The 21,531-nt window shown below is 34.7% G+C and overlaps 2 protein-coding genes across 5 annotated transcripts in view; one reads left to right on the forward strand and one right to left on the reverse strand.

Annotated features, from left to right (window-relative positions):
* Positions 1-2,722, reverse strand: part of LOC125776690 (uncharacterized) — a 436,599-nt gene extending 433,877 nt beyond the window's left edge. The window contains exon 1 of one of the 2 annotated variants that reach the window (XM_049450219.1): positions 941-2,722. The gene's annotated coding sequence lies outside the window, so the exon portion shown is untranslated. Of the gene's footprint in view, positions 1-723 lie in introns of both variants that reach the window. The other variant, XM_049450220.1, reaches the window with a different exon arrangement.
* The window catches only part of LOC115066129 (synaptosomal-associated protein 25), a 176,712-nt gene that overhangs the window by 144,451 nt on the left and 10,730 nt on the right, over positions 1-21,531 (forward strand). For all 3 annotated transcript variants that reach the window (XM_049450267.1, XM_049450268.1, XM_049450269.1), the window contains one exon: positions 10,254-10,398. In XM_049450267.1, coding sequence (XP_049306224.1) covers positions 10,254-10,398 — 145 coding nt within the window. The remainder of the gene's footprint in view (positions 1-10,253; positions 10,399-21,531) is intronic.

Consider the following 21,531-nt stretch of genomic DNA (forward strand, 5'->3'; position numbering starts at 1 on the left):
AAAGAAGAATATACGATATGGAAGTCACAAGAAATGAAAGTCATGGGACCACTCCAAGTATTCCAGAGCACACCTCAATTCTACAATATCATTACAACCTTCAGAAGAAGAATCACGGGGCATGCAGATATGTTACTTGAATGCAACAACACACCTCTCAACTTCTACATTATCATGGAAGCTTTGGACGCAGTATATCACGACCCAAACGCACTGTATGAAATACAAAAACACATGAAGAACCTGGCACAACAACCAACAGAAGACTTGGACACTTATTTCCAATACACATTGACACTGCACAGGAAACTGATTAAAAATACAGTGGACCTTCAAAAAACAGAAATAAATAACAAATATATTGAACACGAATCTATAACACAATTTATTAAAGGATTAAAAAATAAAAATTTGGCAACAGCCTTAGCATCTAATCAATATCAAAGCTTAACGCAAACATATACATAGGCTGCTATATATATCTCTGACGTAGGCAACACTATTTAAGTGTTGCCAGGTGCAATCTAACATTTCCATTGGATTTTTTAGCATAACATCACTCAGAACGTTTTGTCATTTAATCGTAAATTTTTATATTTACAGGGAATTAAAAAATTCATCTCGGCCAAGAAATGGAATTAACTCGTGAACATTTTCGTGCGATCATTTTTCACAACTTTCGACGTGGATTATCACGACAAGTGTGCATCGATGAATTAAAACCTATAGCACTGTGAAAAACTGGTACAACGAATTCAATCGTGGCCGACGCTCGCTCAAAGACGAATTCCGTGAAGGTCGTCCAAAAACAGCCGTTGTGCCAGAAAACATCGATGCCGTACGTGAACTGATAATGCAAGACCGTCATGTAACATACCTTCAGATAGAAGCATGCCTATGCATTTCTCCCACCAGCATACATTCGATATTGCATGAACACCTGGCCGTAAAAAAGGTTTGTTCTCGTTGGATCCCGCACAATTTGACAATCGCTCAAAAAAAGGCTCGTGTGGATTGGTGTAAAGAAATGCTGAAAAAATACGATCGCGGGTTTTCAAAAGACGTTTATAAGATCGTCACAGGTGACGAATCATGGATCTATGCGTATGAGCCCATTTTCGTTGATAAATATGCCTATTTTCATTATTAGGCCAGAAATATATATAGCAGCTCTCGTACAAGTGCTAAACATATCGAAATACGATTACAACAAACTAGTGAAAATAAAAACCTAAGACGACCTATCGAAATCCAAAAACAAAATTTAAATAACTTTTGGCAAAGACCAACTAATCAACATAGAATAATACTACGAAAGACAAACCATTTTAATTTTAATCCACCACAATTATAATTTAAACCAAAAAGCCAATATAATCAACCTAATCATCACAATAACAACTTTAGGAAAAATCAATTCCAACCAAGGCAACAAACGAGGCACAGTTACAGTTATGCACAACCTCAAAGAGTATTTAATACATACCAATCTCCACAAGAACGCATGGATGTTGACGAACCTTAAAGAAACAGTGGGTATAAACGAAATCACTCTAACAGAAACATCATTCCGCAAAAGATACAAAGGATCAACACACCAACAACTTGAACCTCAGCCAGAACAAACCTTCAGACACATGGAAGAAGCTGACGATACATCGAGTACTTTTTTAGGCTAAAGGATGGACTACCGTGCCAAGGACGGTCCGACACAACAGAAGTGAATATCATGATCGACTCAGGCGCTACAAACAACTACATATCAAAAAAATGCAGAATAGGTAAAAGTATATCAATAGATCCTGTATGGACAAAATCAATGCAGGGATATTCCATCATGACTGGTAAACAATGATACATCTGTTAAACCATGATTTACCATTTTTTGAACAAAAGGTATTCAAGATTTTGATATGATAATAGAATTTTGTGGATTGAAAAAAATAAATGCAGAAATAGATTTCACGTCACTACAATTAAAATATACAAATAGAAACAAAAATCAAAAAATAAATTACACAAACGATAATAAAGATTATGATTATGAAATAATTAAGAGAAATAATAAAACAGAAAAGTTACCATTTACCACAACGATAGAAGCAACCATTAGGACAGAAAGTAATGAACCTGTTTGGACGAAACAATACCAATATCCGTGTGCAGATAACGATTTCGTTAATTCAGAAATAAAAAAATTATTAAAGAATAATATAATACAACCTAGTAGAAGTTCTTATAACCTACCAGTTTGGACAGTACCAAAAAAGGGTATAGATGAAAATGGAAAACCCAAGAAAAGATTAGTGATAGATTTTCAAAAATTAAATTCAAAAACTATAACAGATAGATATCCTATTCCGGATATAAACATGACAATACAAGCGTTAGGTAAAGCTAAATATTTTTCCACGATAGATCTAGAAGTAGGATTTCACCAACTTATGATAAAAAAAGAAGATAGGGAAAAAACAGCATTTTTTTTATAAATGGAGCAAAATATGAATTCATAGAATGCCCTTCGTATTAAGAAATGCACCCTCAATATTTCAAAGATGTGTTGATGATATTTTACGAGAATATATACATAAATTTGCGTTTGTACATATATATCGACGATGTGTTAATATATATATACAACTGAAGAACATATTAAACACATCCAAATAATAGTAAGCGCATTACATAAAGCTAATATGAAAATCTCTGATGAAAAATCACACATCTTTAAAAAACAAGTCAAATATTTAGGACATATAATAACACATAATAGGATAACAGTAGATCCAAAGAAAGTAGAAACATTAGACAAGTATCCGATACCTCAAACCCTGAAAGAATTAAGGTCATTTTTATGCAAGGATATAGCAAAATAACAAAACCATTAACAATACATCTACAAGGAGAAAATGGTATAACAAGTAAAAAAATGTCAGCTAAGAAAGAAATTAAATTAGATAAAGAAGCTATAAAGGTATACAAATAATTAAAACAAAATTAAAAGAGCAAGTTGAACTATTTCAATCAGATTTCTCAAATCCTTTTGACATAACTACAGATGCGAGTAATTTCGCCATAGGAGGAGTTTTATCACAAGAAAAGAAACCTATATGTTTTATATCAAGAACTTTGACAAAAACAGAAGAAAATTATTGTACAACGGAAAAAGAAGAATTATTAGCAATAGTATAGGCTATAGGAAAACGTAGGAATTATATTTACGGTATAGCAGGGGCCCTATTCTGTAACTCGATTCGAAAATATATTATATTCGAAATTCGGATCTAGTTTATAATTATGCGAAAGTTGTACCACCCTGTGCCAGAATAAATACGTACAATTTTCGTTTTTGCTTTCTACAACTCAAAAGCTATCGAATATTTTATCCGAAAATTGGCTTGAAAATTCGAAAATCGAGTTACAGAATATACAAAATCCGAATTCGAGTAAATTTTTTTTCGAATCGAGTTACAGAATAGGCCCCCAGATTTAACTATACACACTGATCACCAGGCATTAATATTTTCTATTTCGGACAAAAATTCAAATATAAAACTAAAAAGATGGAAAAATTTTATACAAGAATCTGGAGCAAAAATAGTATACAAACCAGGAAATTAAAACGTAGTAGCAGATGCATTATCAAGACAAAAAATTAACACTTCAACAATAGAATCGATGCACTCGACGTAGTTCACCAAACGAAAACTATACATACGCAAAACGAACGATAAATTCATTTAAGAATCAAATCATATTCAAGAAAACTAAACGAAATAAAAAAGAAACACAAACGACTATTCCAAAGTATCACAAAAACCTTAAAAGAAATTTTTACACCTAATTTCAATAACGCGATTAAACATGATAAACAAGAACTATTCACAATAAAATCACTACTAAGTAAACATTTTCTAAACTACAAGCTCTTTATAGCACAAAATCTAGTCGAAGACATAACAGACAAAAACAAGCAATTGGAAATTATAACAAATACACATAATCGACCGCATAGAAATGAGAAAAATAACGCGATGGAAATTAAACAACAATATTTTTGGCATGATATGGCGAAACAAATCAAAAACTTTGCACGAAGCTGTTCAAATTGTTATGAACAAAAATACGAACGTAGACCAACAAAACAACTGATAGGGAGAACACCAGCAACAAATCTACTAGGAGAATCTATAAGTACGGATATATTCCACATAGGGAATAGAACATATGTATATAACTAGTATGTGTAGGTACTCAAAATATTTATTAATGAGAGAAATAGCAGATAAAGTCAACACCGTAGACAAACTAGAAGAAATTCTACACACACTCACACTTACATACCCATATTGTAGAAACCTACAAACCGACAATGAGAGTATATTCACATCGATAACTTGTATGTCACTATACCGACGACTACATATAACACATAATCATACGCCAACAGCTCATTCGACATCAAACGGTTCAGTTGAACGCTTACATAACACACTGATAGAAATCGCAGGAACATTAGCTAAACAAAATAACACCGATCCAGTTACGGAAATATTTAACGCAGCATACGAGTATAATAGGACAATACACTCGGTGACAAAACAAAAACCAGTGGAAGTATTTTTCAATAGGAAGAATTATCCGGAAATAAAACAATTAATTGAAAAAAAACAAAGACAAAGTTTTAGAATATCATAATAAAAAAAGAACACAAAAAGTTTATGAACCAAAACAAATAATTTACGCACTGTTAAAACGACGTACAAAAACGGAACAAAAATATTTAAAATACATAATTATAGAAAACCGTGAGGACACAGTTTTAGTAGAGAGAGGAGGAAGACAACATGTCTTACATAAAGATAACATTCGTAACACTTCTACTGAATTTAATAATAAACATAAAAGCATACACAGTGAACCGAAACTGACGACACATACCTATGTATATGAAGATACCGAATATTTAAAAAATATAAACAGATAGAATATAGATCATTTGGCAGGACACAACAGAATATCATAAACGAGAATAGAATCTCAAATTTAATTGAACAAACTATTTCACACTCAGTACAAAAAAGATCAATAAACATTTTAGAGACTATAATAAAATTTATAACTGGAACTCCAGATCATGACGATCTTATTGAAATAAAAACACATTTAAATGAAATAATAGAAAATAATAATCAACAAAGAGTCATTAACTCACACTTTGAACAATTAGTCTCAAAGTTTGATCCTCAATCAATCTCAACAAGCCTGGTCATATCAGAAACTTTAAAGGAATTAGAAACCCTATTTGAAACTATAAATTCTGTAAAGACAGGAAATTACTTGTCTAAATCTTTAAATTTAAATGATATAAAACAAATAATAAAAAACGAAAAATTAGATATTTCAGTTTTAAATATAATGGAATACTCCACAATAAATGTAATTAGAGTTAAGGATACATATGTAATCATTTATAAATATCCTTTAATAACGTAAAAATGTAAATTATTTAAAATAACATCGTTAAGCTATCTACATGGCAAATATATATTAGTCAAATATATAGCTCAATGTAATATAAATAATTACTCAAGAGTAAAAGAATGTAAACAATCACTAAATAGTTTTATATGTAAAACCAACAAAGATAATGAATGTATTTCGAAATTAGTGCTAAAAGAAAAAGCAAATTGTAAAACTATTGAAGAAACAAATGCAAATATCACAATATTAGATTATGGTAATATAATATTAGATGGAAAATATGAAATTAATAACGAAACTATCTCAGGAGTATCAGGAGTAAACTTGATCCAGTTTAATGACACCATTAAAATAAATGGACGAAAGTACACAAACATATAGGATACAATAAAGCAGATAATCCAACATAAAGGCACCATAACAATTGATGAAGTAATCAACTCCAATGAAGAAACTAAGTTTACGAATATTCGGAAGATACATAAACTACTCATTCCAATTGAAGATCACCCGATCCAAACTTTATGCTACACAATCACAACCTTTGGAATTATAATTCTGATAATTTGGACACTACTCAAATTAATCAAACTACGACAAGTTACTCAAGAAAGAAAGAAACTACACGAACTTCAACAACTCACAGCCGCCTTTACATTATAAAAATTATAGCATTTTATTTTTTTTATAAGAGAGAGAAGAGTTAATACCAGTATCAACGACACTTATACACAAGTATATAAGAACCGCTGATAAAGCCAGATCTGTCCTTATCAAATAAACAAGAGTATCAAACACAAGACTTTGAACTCATACCACACCATACCCGAATGCAAGACATGCATACACATGCATAGGCAGCACGATAAGCACTTGTTTACAACAAATAATACAATTAGATATTAGACCTAAGCCACAAAACATGAATATGTTATCAACTTAACGAATAATATATGTATAACCCATAGGATAATACGAAAGCATATTCATTTAAGTATGTCAATTTCTAGAATAAAGATCTTATACTGCAAAAAGTAAATACATATTTCTTTAACCATTCATAAGTATATGAATTAACTAGCGCGAATATGGGTGGTGAAGGCATCTATGATACTTAATCTAAAGCAGTGCAAGACACAATTTATGTCCACCAAACAATATATGTTTCAGGACTTAACCTAAGTTCATAATCTCATGTTGTTTTCTTCAATAAAAATTAGTAAACGGAAGATATGTACATATATGGAACGAAAACGGTGTCAACCAACACATATCGGAACTTAGCAAGTTTCTGTAAGAACAATAAGTTGATATTATGCCACTAGTTGAAACGCATTTAACGAACAAGAATAACATTTATTTGCTGGATACGAGTTCTACAGCACAAACCATCCGTATAGTAAGGCGCATAGTGGTACAGATATTCTCATTTGCAATAGACTGAAACATCATTTTCTAGAATCTTATAAAAGACTTTATATGCAAGCATGCCTACGCCGTTATATCCGAGTTTTTCACACAGCGCCCAACATTCTTCCTTTCCGTAACTCGTAACGTTGACGCACCAGATGGTGCTATCGTCCGTGTGTCTGCACCATATAGCAGGACGGGAATAATGACTTATATAGTTTTGTCTTTGTTCGTCGAGAAAGTACTTCACTTCTCAATTGCCTACTCAGTCTGAAGTAGCACCTGTTGGTAAGAGATATTCCGCGTTGACTTTCGAAACTGACATTGTTTTTGGTGTTAATATGTACTGGTTCCAAGCTAGACGAAAGTATTTACGACATCCAAGTCATGACCGTCAGTAGTGAAGTGGAGGGCAAGTCTACCGACCCCCGCCGCTTTGTTGTTTTTCAGACGGGTAATATCTGTTCGAACTTCTTCATGGTCGGGCAATGGAACGTTCTATCGTCATCGATTGGGGAATCGGGTTCGTCATCTAATGATGTTAAGCTTTCACTGCTATTGAGCAGGCTGGAGCGTTCACTCCATAAGTCACTAGATTACCTCGGGCTTCTACAAGAGTATGCTGCAGTTATCAAATTAATGATTCAGGTGAAAGATTTATTGCAGGAATGTATTACAACGCTAAGCATGTTTACTGGAGCTCTCGCATTATCAACTCAAAAAGTCGGCAGTTATATAACACAATTTCATTTATATAACATAGACATCTAGACAAAATAATCTTGATTTTGCTTCTCCGAGACAAGCTACATACTGGAAAACTGATTAAATAAAATATCTAATCTAATTAATTTTGCAATCACCAATGATAAACAATATTATAAAGCTAATAAAAGCAGTCGCCGTCTCCAACTTGTCCTCCGATCATTTGCCAATCGTGATCAAATTATTCGCACAACCAAACATTTTTGAGCAACCATTTCAGCTAACAACGTCCAGAACAGATTGGCTTAAGTACAGCAAATATCTTAGCAACCTTATGCAAGAGGAAATTGAACTTATGTATGAAATGGATATAGAGGGTAATATTAACTTATTCAACATAAAAAGCAAAAGATAGTCTCCGAATAATAACACGAAACACTTACAGCCTAAATGAACGCCTTGTATAGTAGCTGAAAAATGAAGCCTGCGCCGAGAATGACATAGTGATGTAAATTGAAATTAAAAGTTGTAAAAATATTACGGAAAGCTTTAAAAGGAGAAGAAGAAGCACACTTAAATAGGTATATCACCTGATAATAGAGCTACCAAATATTACTTTTAATTTGTTGTCTCAACTTGTCAATGTCATCTTAAAGTTTGGATATTTTCCGAAAACATGGAAAAATTCGCAAATTATATTGATAGACAAATCGGGAAATGACGCAAGCCTGCCGTCATCATATCGACCAATTAGCCTGTTGTCCTTCCCTATAAGGTTTTTGGAAAAGTATTATTATCCATAATATCTCTTTTACTCCACGAGCACGAATCTATTGCAAATCATCAATTCGGTTATTGTACATATCGCATCGCATCACCAATTGCATTTGGAGGGCATTAGAGTTGAAAGAGTACTGCTGTATAGCATGATTCACTCATGCATAAAATTAAAATGACTTTGCCAAAAAACTTTCATCTATACCAATACCATATGTCTTATTTCCGGCAGATATTCCAATCAGTGCAAAAGTACTAACCTCAACATTCGCTGACGATTCCCCCATTTTATGACGAAGCAAATACCCAGTGAAAACCACAAACATACTATAAAATCATCTAAAACGTCACAGGAAGGATCTGCCAGTATATTGATGAGCAACGTTTCATCTATCGTATATTGCTATTAATGGACTAAATTTCTATTAATTAGTTATTAAAGATTCTAATGTCGGTATTCTGCTTGAGACGATTGTCTCATGTCTCTAATAGTGACTATAGTAATTTAGTGATTCTGTTAGTCAGGAGTCTCATTTTGGTATTCTGGCAGTTACAGTATAGTAGTATACTGTAAAGTAGTATACTCTATTTGCCAGAATACCAAAATGAGACTCCTGACTAACAGAATCACTAAATTACTATAGTCACTATTAGAGACATGAGACAATCGTCTCACGCAGAATACCGATATAAAACTTATTGTTGGACTGTTTGCTTTTCTTGCGACAGAGATGGCCGGAGAGAACTGCGCAACGATGGTTGCGCCACATTTTAAGAGAGGTAGGGGGACAAAAAATTCAATATCTTTGGAATCGTATGAATGAACAAAATGGAAGGTAAATATTTTCCACGTTCTGTCGCATACTTTTCAGTTTTTTTATGTCAAATTTTATTATTTAAACAAAAGACAATGAAAAAATATTTATAATATAGCACGAATAAGTTTCTTTGATTTAACAAAATTTTATCGATTTATCGTAGTTTATGAGAAATAATTTTATAATTTTATTATGCTCTAAATTTCAACATTCAATATCTTTAACAAAAAAAAAATAATTTTGACGAAATATTTATATCACGGGGTATGCGTCTGGTCCCCTTCCTAATGGACTGCTAATTTTCAAAATCGGAGATTTTTCGAAATTTTCATGGACCACTTGACGTCGTTTGACCCACTATTAATTTTACGACAGTTGAGGTACACTTTTTAAATTTAAAGCCACGCACTAAGTCTCTACTCGGGCACTATGAAAAGTTCTCAGCTTTTTTGAGATGTGGGAGAATAATTGGATCTGTGACTTATTTAATTTAAAAAAAAAAACTATTTAAAAATATCCGATTAAAAAATAAACCTACCTTCACGATTACGGTTTTAGTAAAATTGAATTTTTGATTTTACTTAGCTAAACCTTATTCTATCTGCTAAAACCAGTGGTAAGTACATATTTCAGCAATCTCGTTAATTCATTGTAATTATGGTATTACATTGTAACAGATACAATGTTTTGCATTATAACAAGAGTAAGTATTATACATAGTGTATAGTATAGTTTTCAGATTATTTCAATATTATTAAATTAATTTTCCTTATATATTTTTAAAATATATTTTATTGTAGTTTTGAAAAGTCGCTTGATGCAGCAATTGTGTTGCTTAATTATTGAGTGAGTTGCATCACTTAATTAATATTTCGAAATTTTAACCTATAGAAGGAACAAAAATTATAGTGTTTTCATAGATTTTCTATCGTTTGGCAAATGTTAGGAAGGTTTTATAAAGCTTTAAGCTTATTCTAGATTTTTATTACTGCACAATTGTTTGCATATTACGTTATTTGTGTAAAAAATATCAAATATGTTTTCTTTATATTTTTTAAGAATAACAAATGACGCTCGCGAAGATGAGATGGAAGAAAATGTAGGTCAAGTGAACACCATGATCGGAAATCTGCGGAATATGGCATTAGATATGGGTTCCGAGCTGGAAAACCAAAATAGACAAATCGATCGAATAAATCGGAAGGTATTTAAACTCTAATGCTTCATAATATTAATTTAACTTTTATTACAGATATCTTAATTAACTAGTTGGGAAAATAAAAAATAACTTTTATTTGCCAATTTATTTTTTAAATATGAATAGAGTAATTTTATTCGGACCTTTTATACATTATTGAGCACATATTTCACAATATAGGGTAGTTTTTTCGTCACTTTTTTGGTTTATAAACTTTAGACGCGTTTTTCTCAAAACTACTTTTTCAAAGTCTGTGTCCATTGTCATTTCAAAACTACTTGAACGATTCATTTCAAACTTTGTAGACATTTTTGACATATAAAATACCTCCCCCATAGTTTAGTAATTTTTATTTTTTAGAATAAGGGTGTTTTCCAAAAAAATGACGGCATTTTTTAATGGAAAGAACAGTTTTCACTTTAAATGTGCTCAAAAAATTTTAAATGGAAAATAAAATTATCAGAGCACGATGGGGGACAGATTTAAAATTTATAACTTGACTAATTTTTCTAATTTTTTATTTTCGTATAATTTCCATCCGGGTTATGGTGAACACCGCAAAGAGTTTTTTTCTCAAGACGTTCTGGGTGAAGCTCTGTTACCGGCTTATGCTTCAATATTTCTGAATGAAAAAGATACCCTCTATTGCCAAAAGTGTGCGTAATAAAGTACAAAAGGTTCGAATAAAATTACTTAATCCATATTTGATAAATGAATTCACAAAGATAGTAATTTTTTACCTTTTACATAACCTTTTAAACGGTATGGTTCTGTATTTGCGACATAATCTTCCTCTTGCACGCGACCCATTTGTTATTGTGTAAATACAAGAAATTTAATAAAAACTTCGAACATCATTTATATCGGTATTCTGCTTGAGACGATTGTCTCATGTCTCTAATTGTCACAATCTTCATATAGTGACTCTGTTAGTCAGGAGTCTTATTTTGATATTCTGGCAGATACAGTATACTACTATATATGTAGTAAACTACTCTTCTGTATCTGCCAGAATACCAAAATGAGACTCCTGACTAACAGAATCACTAAATAACTATTGTGACAATTAGAGACATGAGACAATCGTCTCACGCAGAATACCGATATTAAAGTTATTTGCGCACCTTTTAATATTAGAAAAACTAATAATATAAATAATTTTCATTACAAATGAAAACCTTGCAGACTTTAATTTAGTGAGATTTGGATCTCATATATCTTCAAAGCTACATATTGGTTGTCAAAAAAGTCTTGCGGTATTTTCGCTAGTTGGCGCTGAAAGCGCGTAGTTCTAGTTTTATTCGTCGCATCGCATTCTATACCTTTTTGGAAAGATCATTTTACGCGCTAACACGTGTTTGATTGATTGTCGTTTCTTTTAAGTCGTTCGTGAGTTATAGCGTCGCAAACATGGAGCAAAATAAAAAGAAAATACGGCATATTTTACAGTACTACTACGATAAAGGCAAAAATGCATCTCAAGCCGCCAATAAAATTTGTGCAGTTTATGGACCCGATACAGATTCCATTTCCACCGCACAACGATGGTTTCAACGTTTTCGTTCTGGTGCAGAGGTGGTCGAAAATGCGCCACGCTCCGGAAGGCCTGTCATCGAAAATTGCGATAAAATCGCTGAATTGGTCGAAAGAGACCGGCATAGTAGTCATCAAACCGTTATAAATAATTTCAAGAAGCTTGGAGTCACTAAGAAGCTCGATGTATGGGTGTCACACGAACTGATTCATGCCCTACCAGAAGCAATGATGATTTCAGCGGGCCATTGGTAATGATTTTGATGTGACGTGGCAGACCACCAAAAATGTTCGAAGACGTCAAGCTGCGCGCAATATTGGATGAAGACGATACATTGAGTCAAAAGCAAATGTCAGTCTGTTAAATATTGCAAAGCCATTAATTTGAGAGCGTTTTAAAGGTATGGATAAGATTCAAACACGACGGCGAAGAACTGATAAGGAGCATGCATCAGCTTCTTTGTAAGATATGGGATTTAACTGTGATATGCCCAATCTGTAAAAAACGAGACCCCACAATCTGCGCCAACTACCGTGGGATAAGCCTCCTCAACATCGCGTACAAGGTTCTATCGAGCGTATTGTGTGAAAGATTAAAGCCCACCGTTAACAAACTGATTGGACCTTATCAGTGTGGCTTTAGACCTGGAAAAGCAACAACCGACCACATATTCACCATCCGCCAAATTTTGGAAAAGACCCATGAGAGGAGAATCGGCACGCACCACCTATTCGTCCATTTGGAAGCTGCTTTCGACTAACGCCAATTGGAGATTTAAAACGAAGCTCGCTTTCCACCTGGTCTTTTCGTCAGACTGTAGAACTTCCTCTTCCTCTGTCTCCATCGGCAGGTACTGCGTCAAAAACTTTAAGAGCTGGAGCATTTACGTACATTCGGACGACATAACCTGGCCAACGTAGCTGTAGTCTTATTAATTCGCTGACCTACATGTCATTGTCGTCGTATATCTCATACAGCTCATTGTTCTATCGAATGCGATATTCGCCGTGTAAAGCGCGCAAAGGACCATAAATCTTTCGCAGAATCTTTCTCTCGAAAACTCGCAACGTCGACTCATCAGTTGTTGTAATCGTCGATGCCTCTGCATTTGTTCGTCAAGAGAGAACTTTCCTTCTCAATTGCCTACTCAGTCCGAAGGAGCCCTTTGTCCTAGAACTATCAGCGCAGGTGCTGAGATCGATGATACCAATGTCATCGGCATATGCCAGCAGCTGTACACTTTTATAAAATATTGTACCTTCTCTATTTAGTTCTGCAGCTCTAATTATTTTCTCCAGGAGCAGATTGAAGAAATTGCACAATAAGGAGACGCCTTGTCTGAAACCTCGTTTGGTATCACATGGCTCGAACAGGTTCTTCCCGATCCTGACGGAGCTTTTCGTATTGCACAATAACAAACGGACGCATTACTTTTGCAGGGATACCAAATTCAGACATCGCCGTATAAAGGCAGCTTCTTTCCGACCATATTTTGCAAAGAAGCGGATGCATGCTCCTTATCAGTTCTTCGCCGCAGTGTTTGTACAGATCGGCCGTCAATCTATCGCTGCTTTTTTGTTCTTCAGGCGGGCAATTGCTATTCGAACTTCTTCATGGTCGGGCAATGGAACGTCTGCTCCATCGTCATCGATTGGGGAATCGGGTTTGCCTTATGTTGCCGTTATACTTTCACTGCTGTTCAGCAGGCTGGAGAAGTGTTCCCTTCATAGTTTTATTATTCTCTGGGTATCAGTCACTAGATCACCTTTGCGGGTTCAACAAGACTATGCTCCGGTCTTAAAAAATTCTGTTTCGAGCATTATCTATGTCGGCCAGCTTGAAAAACTCTTCGTACTGACACATTTCGGCTTCTCTCTTCTTTTGTCTGCAAATGCGTTTCGCTTCCCTCTTGAACTCTTAGTATCTATCCCATTGCACACACGTTGTGGTCGATTATAACGTTGCAAGGTAGTCAGTCTGTTTTCTTTCCGGTGCGACAAGGCATTCCTCATCGTACCAGCTGCATCTATACTACAGATGTTGACCATCTATTGCAATATCGTCGATTTAGTTGTTGGCTTTTCGATCTGGAAACAACCAGGTAGGTTGTTTTCTATGCTGGCTTCGAGACTACATATAAATATATTTCCGGCCCTGGCGAAGTCGATCCTTCTTCGTGGAGGCTGAATTTACCGACTGTTGTGCCAAGGGTACTTGCTTTGGCTACGCTGACGCTGAAGTCGCCAAGCACGATTTTAAGATCGTGGCGGGCAGCTCTCATAGGTGTGCTCCAAACGCTTTTGTCGTCACTTCGTCTTTCTCTTCCGTCGGGGGTGGGCGCAAATCAGCGATATGTTGAAGAATTTCACTGCTATGCGGATTGTAGCTAGACGTTCATCCATCGGGGTGAATGACAGTACTCGGCGACGGAGGCTCCCTCCCACCGCGAATCCCACACTATTTTCCTAGGATGTTGATAATTTTTCATTGGAGCATTTTTTATATGGCAGATCCCAAACCCAGCGCACAACCTTGGGAGGGATGGTCAGCCTTCAAACGGATGTTCTTTAGCGACGCAGAGGATACTTGGTCAAACACAGCAAGTTGTTCACTGCGTGAGCCATGGGTAAAAGAGTCGATTCCACTCCCAAGTGAATGGCAGTCAGACAATTTTCCTCACTTGCGTGAACTTCTACAAATGACTCTGAAGGATAGAACTTCTAAAACCATACATTGATCAAAAAATGGCCAGTATGAGCCAGAAGAAAAACCAAAGTAATTTTGATAATGCACCTACACACAAAGCAAATATAATGAAAGTGCACTTGTTTTCATCGATGGGATACGCATTGGCTGAGCAGCACTTCCATTCCTACGCAGAAGTCGAAAATTGGGTATTTTATTGATTTGCTTCAAAAGACGAACATTTCTATTGGCATGGTATTCATAAACTACCAGAAAGTAGGTCAAAGTGTAAGAAGCAATGATCATTACTTTGAAAAAAATGTTTATTTTCGCATTGAAAATTAGTATTTAATTTTCCCAGAAAAAAGGTCATTTCATGCCGGCACACCTGGTGTATATAAAAATGTTTATACATTAGGGTGTTTTTTTTTGAACAATTAACTTTTTTCAGTCCCGTCAAAAAATTTCCTTGCAAATACCCTAAAAAAAAATTCCGTGATAATTTTAGCCCTTAACATTGACATTAAGAACTGGATCAAGGCCTGTAAAAAATTGCCATAAAAATACACTACAATCGTGGGTTTTTATATTTTTCAGAGGTATTTTATGGCATCACTTTGACTTTAGATGCATATTTCTCAGAATTCTTCACTGTACAAAAGTGCCTAGTGCAACAAAGCCGTAACTCACACCAGCGAGGTAGTACGGGGCTCTAAGCCCGATTTTTCCAAGAATTTCGCATTTTTTTGTATATATCTCGTAAATGACAGGAGTTATAGAAAATACGTGTAGGTGTGCATGACAAATTTGTAGGAAATTTTATTTGCTATAAAAAAGTTTCGAGGTCAAAATCGAATTTTCGAAAAATTTTACGGAACAGCCGATCTAATCGAAAAACTTTATTCCAGCTTTTTATATGGAAAAAACCTTTTCTTAAGTTATTTGCAACATTTTTAATTGATCGCCATGGACATAGAATTATGCTTATAAAAATTACCAGGATGACGAAGTGAATGTTTTTATCTGTCATGACCGAACTTGTAATTTGCTGCTTGTTTTCTGACAGGGTTGGTATAGTATAGAAATCCACCTATTTATGCACAAAATGACGTTGAATGAAAAATTATATAAGTGGTGTAACAAAGTGAAAAATCATACTACAAAACCTTGGTACAGCGGTCAAATAAAGTGTCTGTCATGAAAATATTTTGAAAACGTTTTAGCCCTACATTATAGTTTTGATTAATCCAGAAAAATACGGGAACCTCAACAAATTTGTCAGATAACATAATAAAATCAAGCGGGTGAAAAAACTTTTATCGACCATTCTTTAGTTTATTGCCCAACACATATACAAATGTGCTTATATATCCATCCTTAATATAATGATTTCCCACCCTTTAGTTGACTTTATATCAAATATGTATTGCCCCTGAAGGCCATACACAGGCGAGCCTTTGAAGCTTCCATATCATAAGGCCTACCGAAGACTGCGTTGTCTTGAAAGCTCACTCCATAAGTGACAATAGGCCTTAAAATCAGGGTGTTTAATCACTGCCCACTCGACTTACCACTTCTGCCAAATGGTGGGTATCTTAAAATAAAACCTCCGGTTTCAACTTCGACAATTTCTTTACAATAGACTCTGTTCAGCTTCACACTGTTATTTTAGTTTACACTATAGAGCTAGGTTTGGAACTGGATGTACATAGATGTAAAACTGAAAATCTTTAGCGTTTTATATTCAGCTTCACACTGCTATTTTAGTTTACACTATAGAGCTAGGTTTGGAACTGGATGTAAAACTGAAGATCACTAGCGGTGCGTGGCGAGAGAACGATGTCTTTTCAACGACGGACGAGTCTGAACTGAACTTGTGTAAGCGGACCCTTTTTTCAGTGGAGTGGTGTGGTGTGTGTTTAAGTGTGTGGATCCTGCGCTCGCGCGTGTGGGTGGTGTTGATGTGGAGTGTGGTGATGTCGAGGTGAGTGTGGTGAGTGTGCGTGTTAGTGATGGGTGTAGGTGTGGTGTGGGGCAGGCGACTAAGGCTCATTTAGCCACATGGTATTCAAGTAGTTCAAAAAATTAAAGAAGCGATCTATTTGTTCGGTTATTTCTCATATTCCCAATATGAATTCTATTTTCCGGTGAATTGAAATTGACTTCAAATTTTTGCTGTAGCAACTCTGCTTGTTAAAAGAGTGAACAATTTTGAGTGCTATAAAAATTAAATAATTTTGTTCAAAAATTACAAAAATTTATTTATTTATTTACCTTCGATTTTCCAGTAATTTAAGATGTAAAAGCAATAAACGCGATGTATACGATGGTATTGGGTCAACAAATTTTAAGGAGCGGAGAGCATATTTAAGAAAGATCTTTTGAACACGCTCGATCCTGTTAATTGACGATATGCAATATGGTCTCCGAATAAACACTGAATACTCCAAAATGGACCGAACAAAACATGTGTACAATAATTTTAACGTGTAGGGGTCGGAAAGATTTGTAGAATTTCGACGGACAAAGCCGAGTACAGAAAATGATTTTGAAGTGATATAGTTGATGTGATTACTGAAAGAAAATCTGTTGCCAAAGATTACCCCAAGATCTTTGATTTTAGTAACGCATTTTAGGACGCAATTAGAAATATTGTAGCTGGAAGATAGGATGTTGCGTCCCCTACCATAAGAGATATGTGAGCATTTATCTGGGTTCAGAAAAAGCTTCGATTTCAAGCACCAATTACTCGTATATATGAAAAGTATCAATATCATATTGAAGTTTGAGTACATCTTGTGTGTTTTTGATTATTGCAAACATATTTAAGTCATCTGCATATAACAGAAAGTTAGCGAAAGAGAAGCAACAGGAAATGTCATTGATAAACAGCACAAGGAAAAGTGGACCCAAGACGCTTCCTTGTGGGACTCCCGAAGACGCAATGAATGAATCAGATAACACTCCATCGACACTGACAACGCATCGTCTGTTTTGCAGATATGATTTAATCCACTGCAAGAAGACCGAGTGAAACCCTTGAGATGATAATTTTTTAATTAGAATATTGTGTGATACTTTATCAAAGGCTTTAGAGAAATCTGGCGGAGAATGCAGACATACAATAATCGCTAAAAACTGCTAAGTTTGACACAGTGGAGCGCCCAGAGACAAACCCATGCTGATTGACATTAATTATTAATTTTACTACAAAAAATAATTTATTTTTAACAGAACACCCAAAAATTTTCGAAATAGTAGACAGTTTAGAAATAGGCCTGTAATTGGAGACAACATCCTTTCTACCACCTTTAAGAATAGGGGTAATGCATATCAATTTCTTGTCAGAAATAAAATTCCCGGTGGAGAGAGACTTATTGAAGATTGGCATGAGAGGATATACTAAGGCAGTACAATTTTTTATAAGTATGGGCGGAAGCCCATCCAAATCCAATTTGGAAGAAGACTTAATATCACAAATAACCTTGGCAATGTCGTTCTGTGAAAGACACAGTGAGCCAAAATTTATGGATGGGAAGTCATTAGTTGAAAAAGTGGAACTAGTACCAGGATCATCTTGAGCATAGTTCGATTTAAAAAAATCAGCGAACAAGTTGGAGATTTCGACCGGAGTGCATGCCGACTTATCACCCCAGCGTAAAGCAGAGGGAATGGCCGAACACGCTCTTCTAGATTTTACAAAATTCCAAAAGAACTTAGGGTTCGACTTGATTGTAGACTCCGTATTATTAATAAACCTTTTATAGAGAGACTTATCCAATTCATTAAACAGTTTTGTGTAGTGCTGATATTGAACAGAGGAAACATGAGATTTAGTTGAAGAGAATTTTCTAAAGTATTTATTTCTGAGATTTTTTAGACGTTTAAGGTCCTTAGTGTGCCAACACAACTTATATGGTTGTATGTGTTTGAGCGTGATATTATAATGACAGAATTCCTGAATTGATTTCTTAAAAATGGAGAACCTATTAGCTGTATCTAGTCCCGAAAGTAAATCATCCCTTTTAATTTCAAAGAGCCGATTGTTGAGTCGTTCAAAGTCACAAAATGCAAAATTAAAACTAAGCCCATCAATAGGTTTAACAGGAGCGAAAAGATAAGTATCCACCTCAAACGCTAGCGGAGAATGATGATTGGTGGCTGGAGTAATTGAAGAGAATCCATCAAGAAACCTAAATTTATAATTATCACTGAGGAAGACTAAGTCAAGAAATCGATCGAGACTATTTGAATATGAGTTGATTTGAATCAGATTGAGACTAAGCAAGCTATCAATGAGAAATAACTCCTAAGTAGACGTAAAATTTTAAGGAATAAGAGCAAGACTATAGGAACAACCAGACCATACGATATTGCTTAAATTAATGTCACCCAGAACACAAATATTATTCTCTTTCACCTTATCTAATACCAGCGAGGAAATATTATTTGCGTGCAACTTATACAACTCTAGAGGACTATTAGGAGGGATGTATGAGACTGCAATGAACAGGGCATCATTGATACAGATACATAGTTGGTCCAGAATAGAATCTTCATTATCAAGCATAATTAAGCGAGGACGATATTTGCGATGAACTGCTAAGAGAACTCTACCCCCTCTTAGACAGCCAGTTTTTTCGTGATCTCTGTCCTTGCGGAAGACATAATAGAGATTTGAGTCAAAATATTCGCTATCAAAATAACTAGAATTCAGCCAAGTCTCAACAATAACGATAATATCGAAATTCAAATGTGAAAAAAATTGCGAATAATATTTGATTTACACCTAATACCCTATAAATTTTGGTAGTACACCTTAAGACAAGAGCCAGTTGAGAAAGGTGCAGAAAACGCATGAATAGAATCATGAATAACAGGAAAAAACTTAAAGGGACGCAACTTAATGCCAGAAGGCCACACTGAAGAGGAGAAAACGCCATTAAAAAAGATGGGGACATGCCTAACTTAAAGTTTATCTTCTTATGATTATTAATATCGGTATCTTTCTTAATTAATTTATAACATACTATAGAACAGTGGTTCCCAAACTTATTTTGTCTACCGCTCACTTTGAGAATAAATATTTTTTTATCGCCCCCCTTTTTTCACCTATTTAAAAACCACTATAACTTCAAATTAATTATTGTGACCTATTTATGTATATTAACGGAGAATTCTAAACGAAACTTTTACTATAACCAGCAACTTGAAACCTGAGCGCAGTAGGTAACATACAACGGCGCTTAGGTCTCAAATTAACTCTTACGGGCTCCACCTGCCAATAAGAATGATTATTGAAACACAACTTTATAGTATTAAAACAGAGAATCTTTTATTAAAAATAAAACTAAAAGAATCGATCCATATATAAAAACTAATGTGAAGGATGAACCTGATGCTGTTTAATAAGTTTGTTAATATCAGGTTCGCAAGTCGCCACGTTCGGTAACAAGCAAACGATTTCTATTTTTAGTAAGCAGTGTTGTCACAGCACTAAATTCACGTTCACACAATTGCGAGATCGGTTTTTGTAGTATAAATTCTTGGTAACCATTTTTGAACTTGATTTTTATTTCCTCGTTTGTTGTTCTTCTTCCAGCTGAGGTTACATTGCTGTGTTGACATTTGAAAATGGATCCAACACCCAGTCTGGTATTTCCAAGTTCAAAATGTCCTGGTATCGTTCGGTGAAGTCAATGTGGAGGTTTTCCAAATGTTGGCAGTAGGCAAACAATTCGTCGTTACTGCATGATACTGATAAATTCGGAAAATTGTGAAACTGACGCCTGCCCAGATTCTTTTTGTGTAGAAGCAGTTTGGCTGCGAAAGCAGCAATGAGGTTTTTTGTTTTAATTAAATTTAGCCTTGCAGTTGGAGATTCATGTCGTTGAACAATTTATACAGGTCTGTCATGTAAGCTATATCATTCTTTGATGTTATGAGCTTTTCTTGAAATTCTGTATCTTTAGTTTTCAAGAACTCTATAACAGAGTCAAACAGGTTGTAGAATCGAGTCAGACAATTGCCTGTTGATAACCAACGAACTTCAGTATGAAACAACAAACGATTGAAATCCTCGTCATTAGTAACACAAAGCTAATGAAATAATCTATCATTCAAAGAGCTGTTGCGGATTTTATTGACTGCTTTGATGACATATTGCAGTGATTGAAATAGTTTTTCACTTAAGTTTAGTTTAGCAATTGAAATAATATTTTTCAAAGAAATCTCTTTCTCATCGCAAAACTTTCCCAATATATTGAATATAGTTTCGCCTTTTGTATCGGTCTCTAAATTTCTAGCAAATACGAGTAATAGTTCTTCACATATTTTTTTATCTTTAATAAACAATGCTTCATTAGTTGGTAAAGTGGACTCATCGAGCTGAATTGAGAATTGGCTTGTCCTCAGGTGATCGCACAATGAGTCTTCAATGTTTTCAGCCACTTTTGCACAGAATTATTACTCAAAGGAATTTTTCGGATAATATTTGCGGCCGGTTTATGAAGCACAGTAGTTATTACTTCATTTATTGCTGGCAATATTAACTCTTCTCCGATGTTATGTGGTTTGCCTTTTTGAGCAATTAACAAAGAGATATTGTACGAAGCTCGAAGTCCGTCGTCATCTTGCTTAGCAGCCGCCGAAAATAGTTTTGCTACACTTGGCTGAGTATTATGCTTCTTCTCTAGGTCTTGAAAATATGCTACATTCTTATCTCTCTTATCTGGATGCATTTTATTCAAATGATCTTGCTTCATTCGAAAATGTTTTTAGACATAGAAGACACAAAGGCGAGGATGGGTTTGTGGGATTTTCAATGAATCCGAATTTAATGTATTCCGCACAGTATTGCCGTCTCTTCTTTTTTACTTCCGACATTGTTTTGCTTTGAGAAATACGTTTAACTTCGCGAG

This window comes from Bactrocera dorsalis, chromosome 2 (genome assembly GCF_023373825.1).
Source record: "Bactrocera dorsalis isolate Fly_Bdor chromosome 2, ASM2337382v1, whole genome shotgun sequence".
NCBI lineage: Eukaryota > Metazoa > Arthropoda > Insecta > Diptera > Tephritidae > Bactrocera > Bactrocera dorsalis.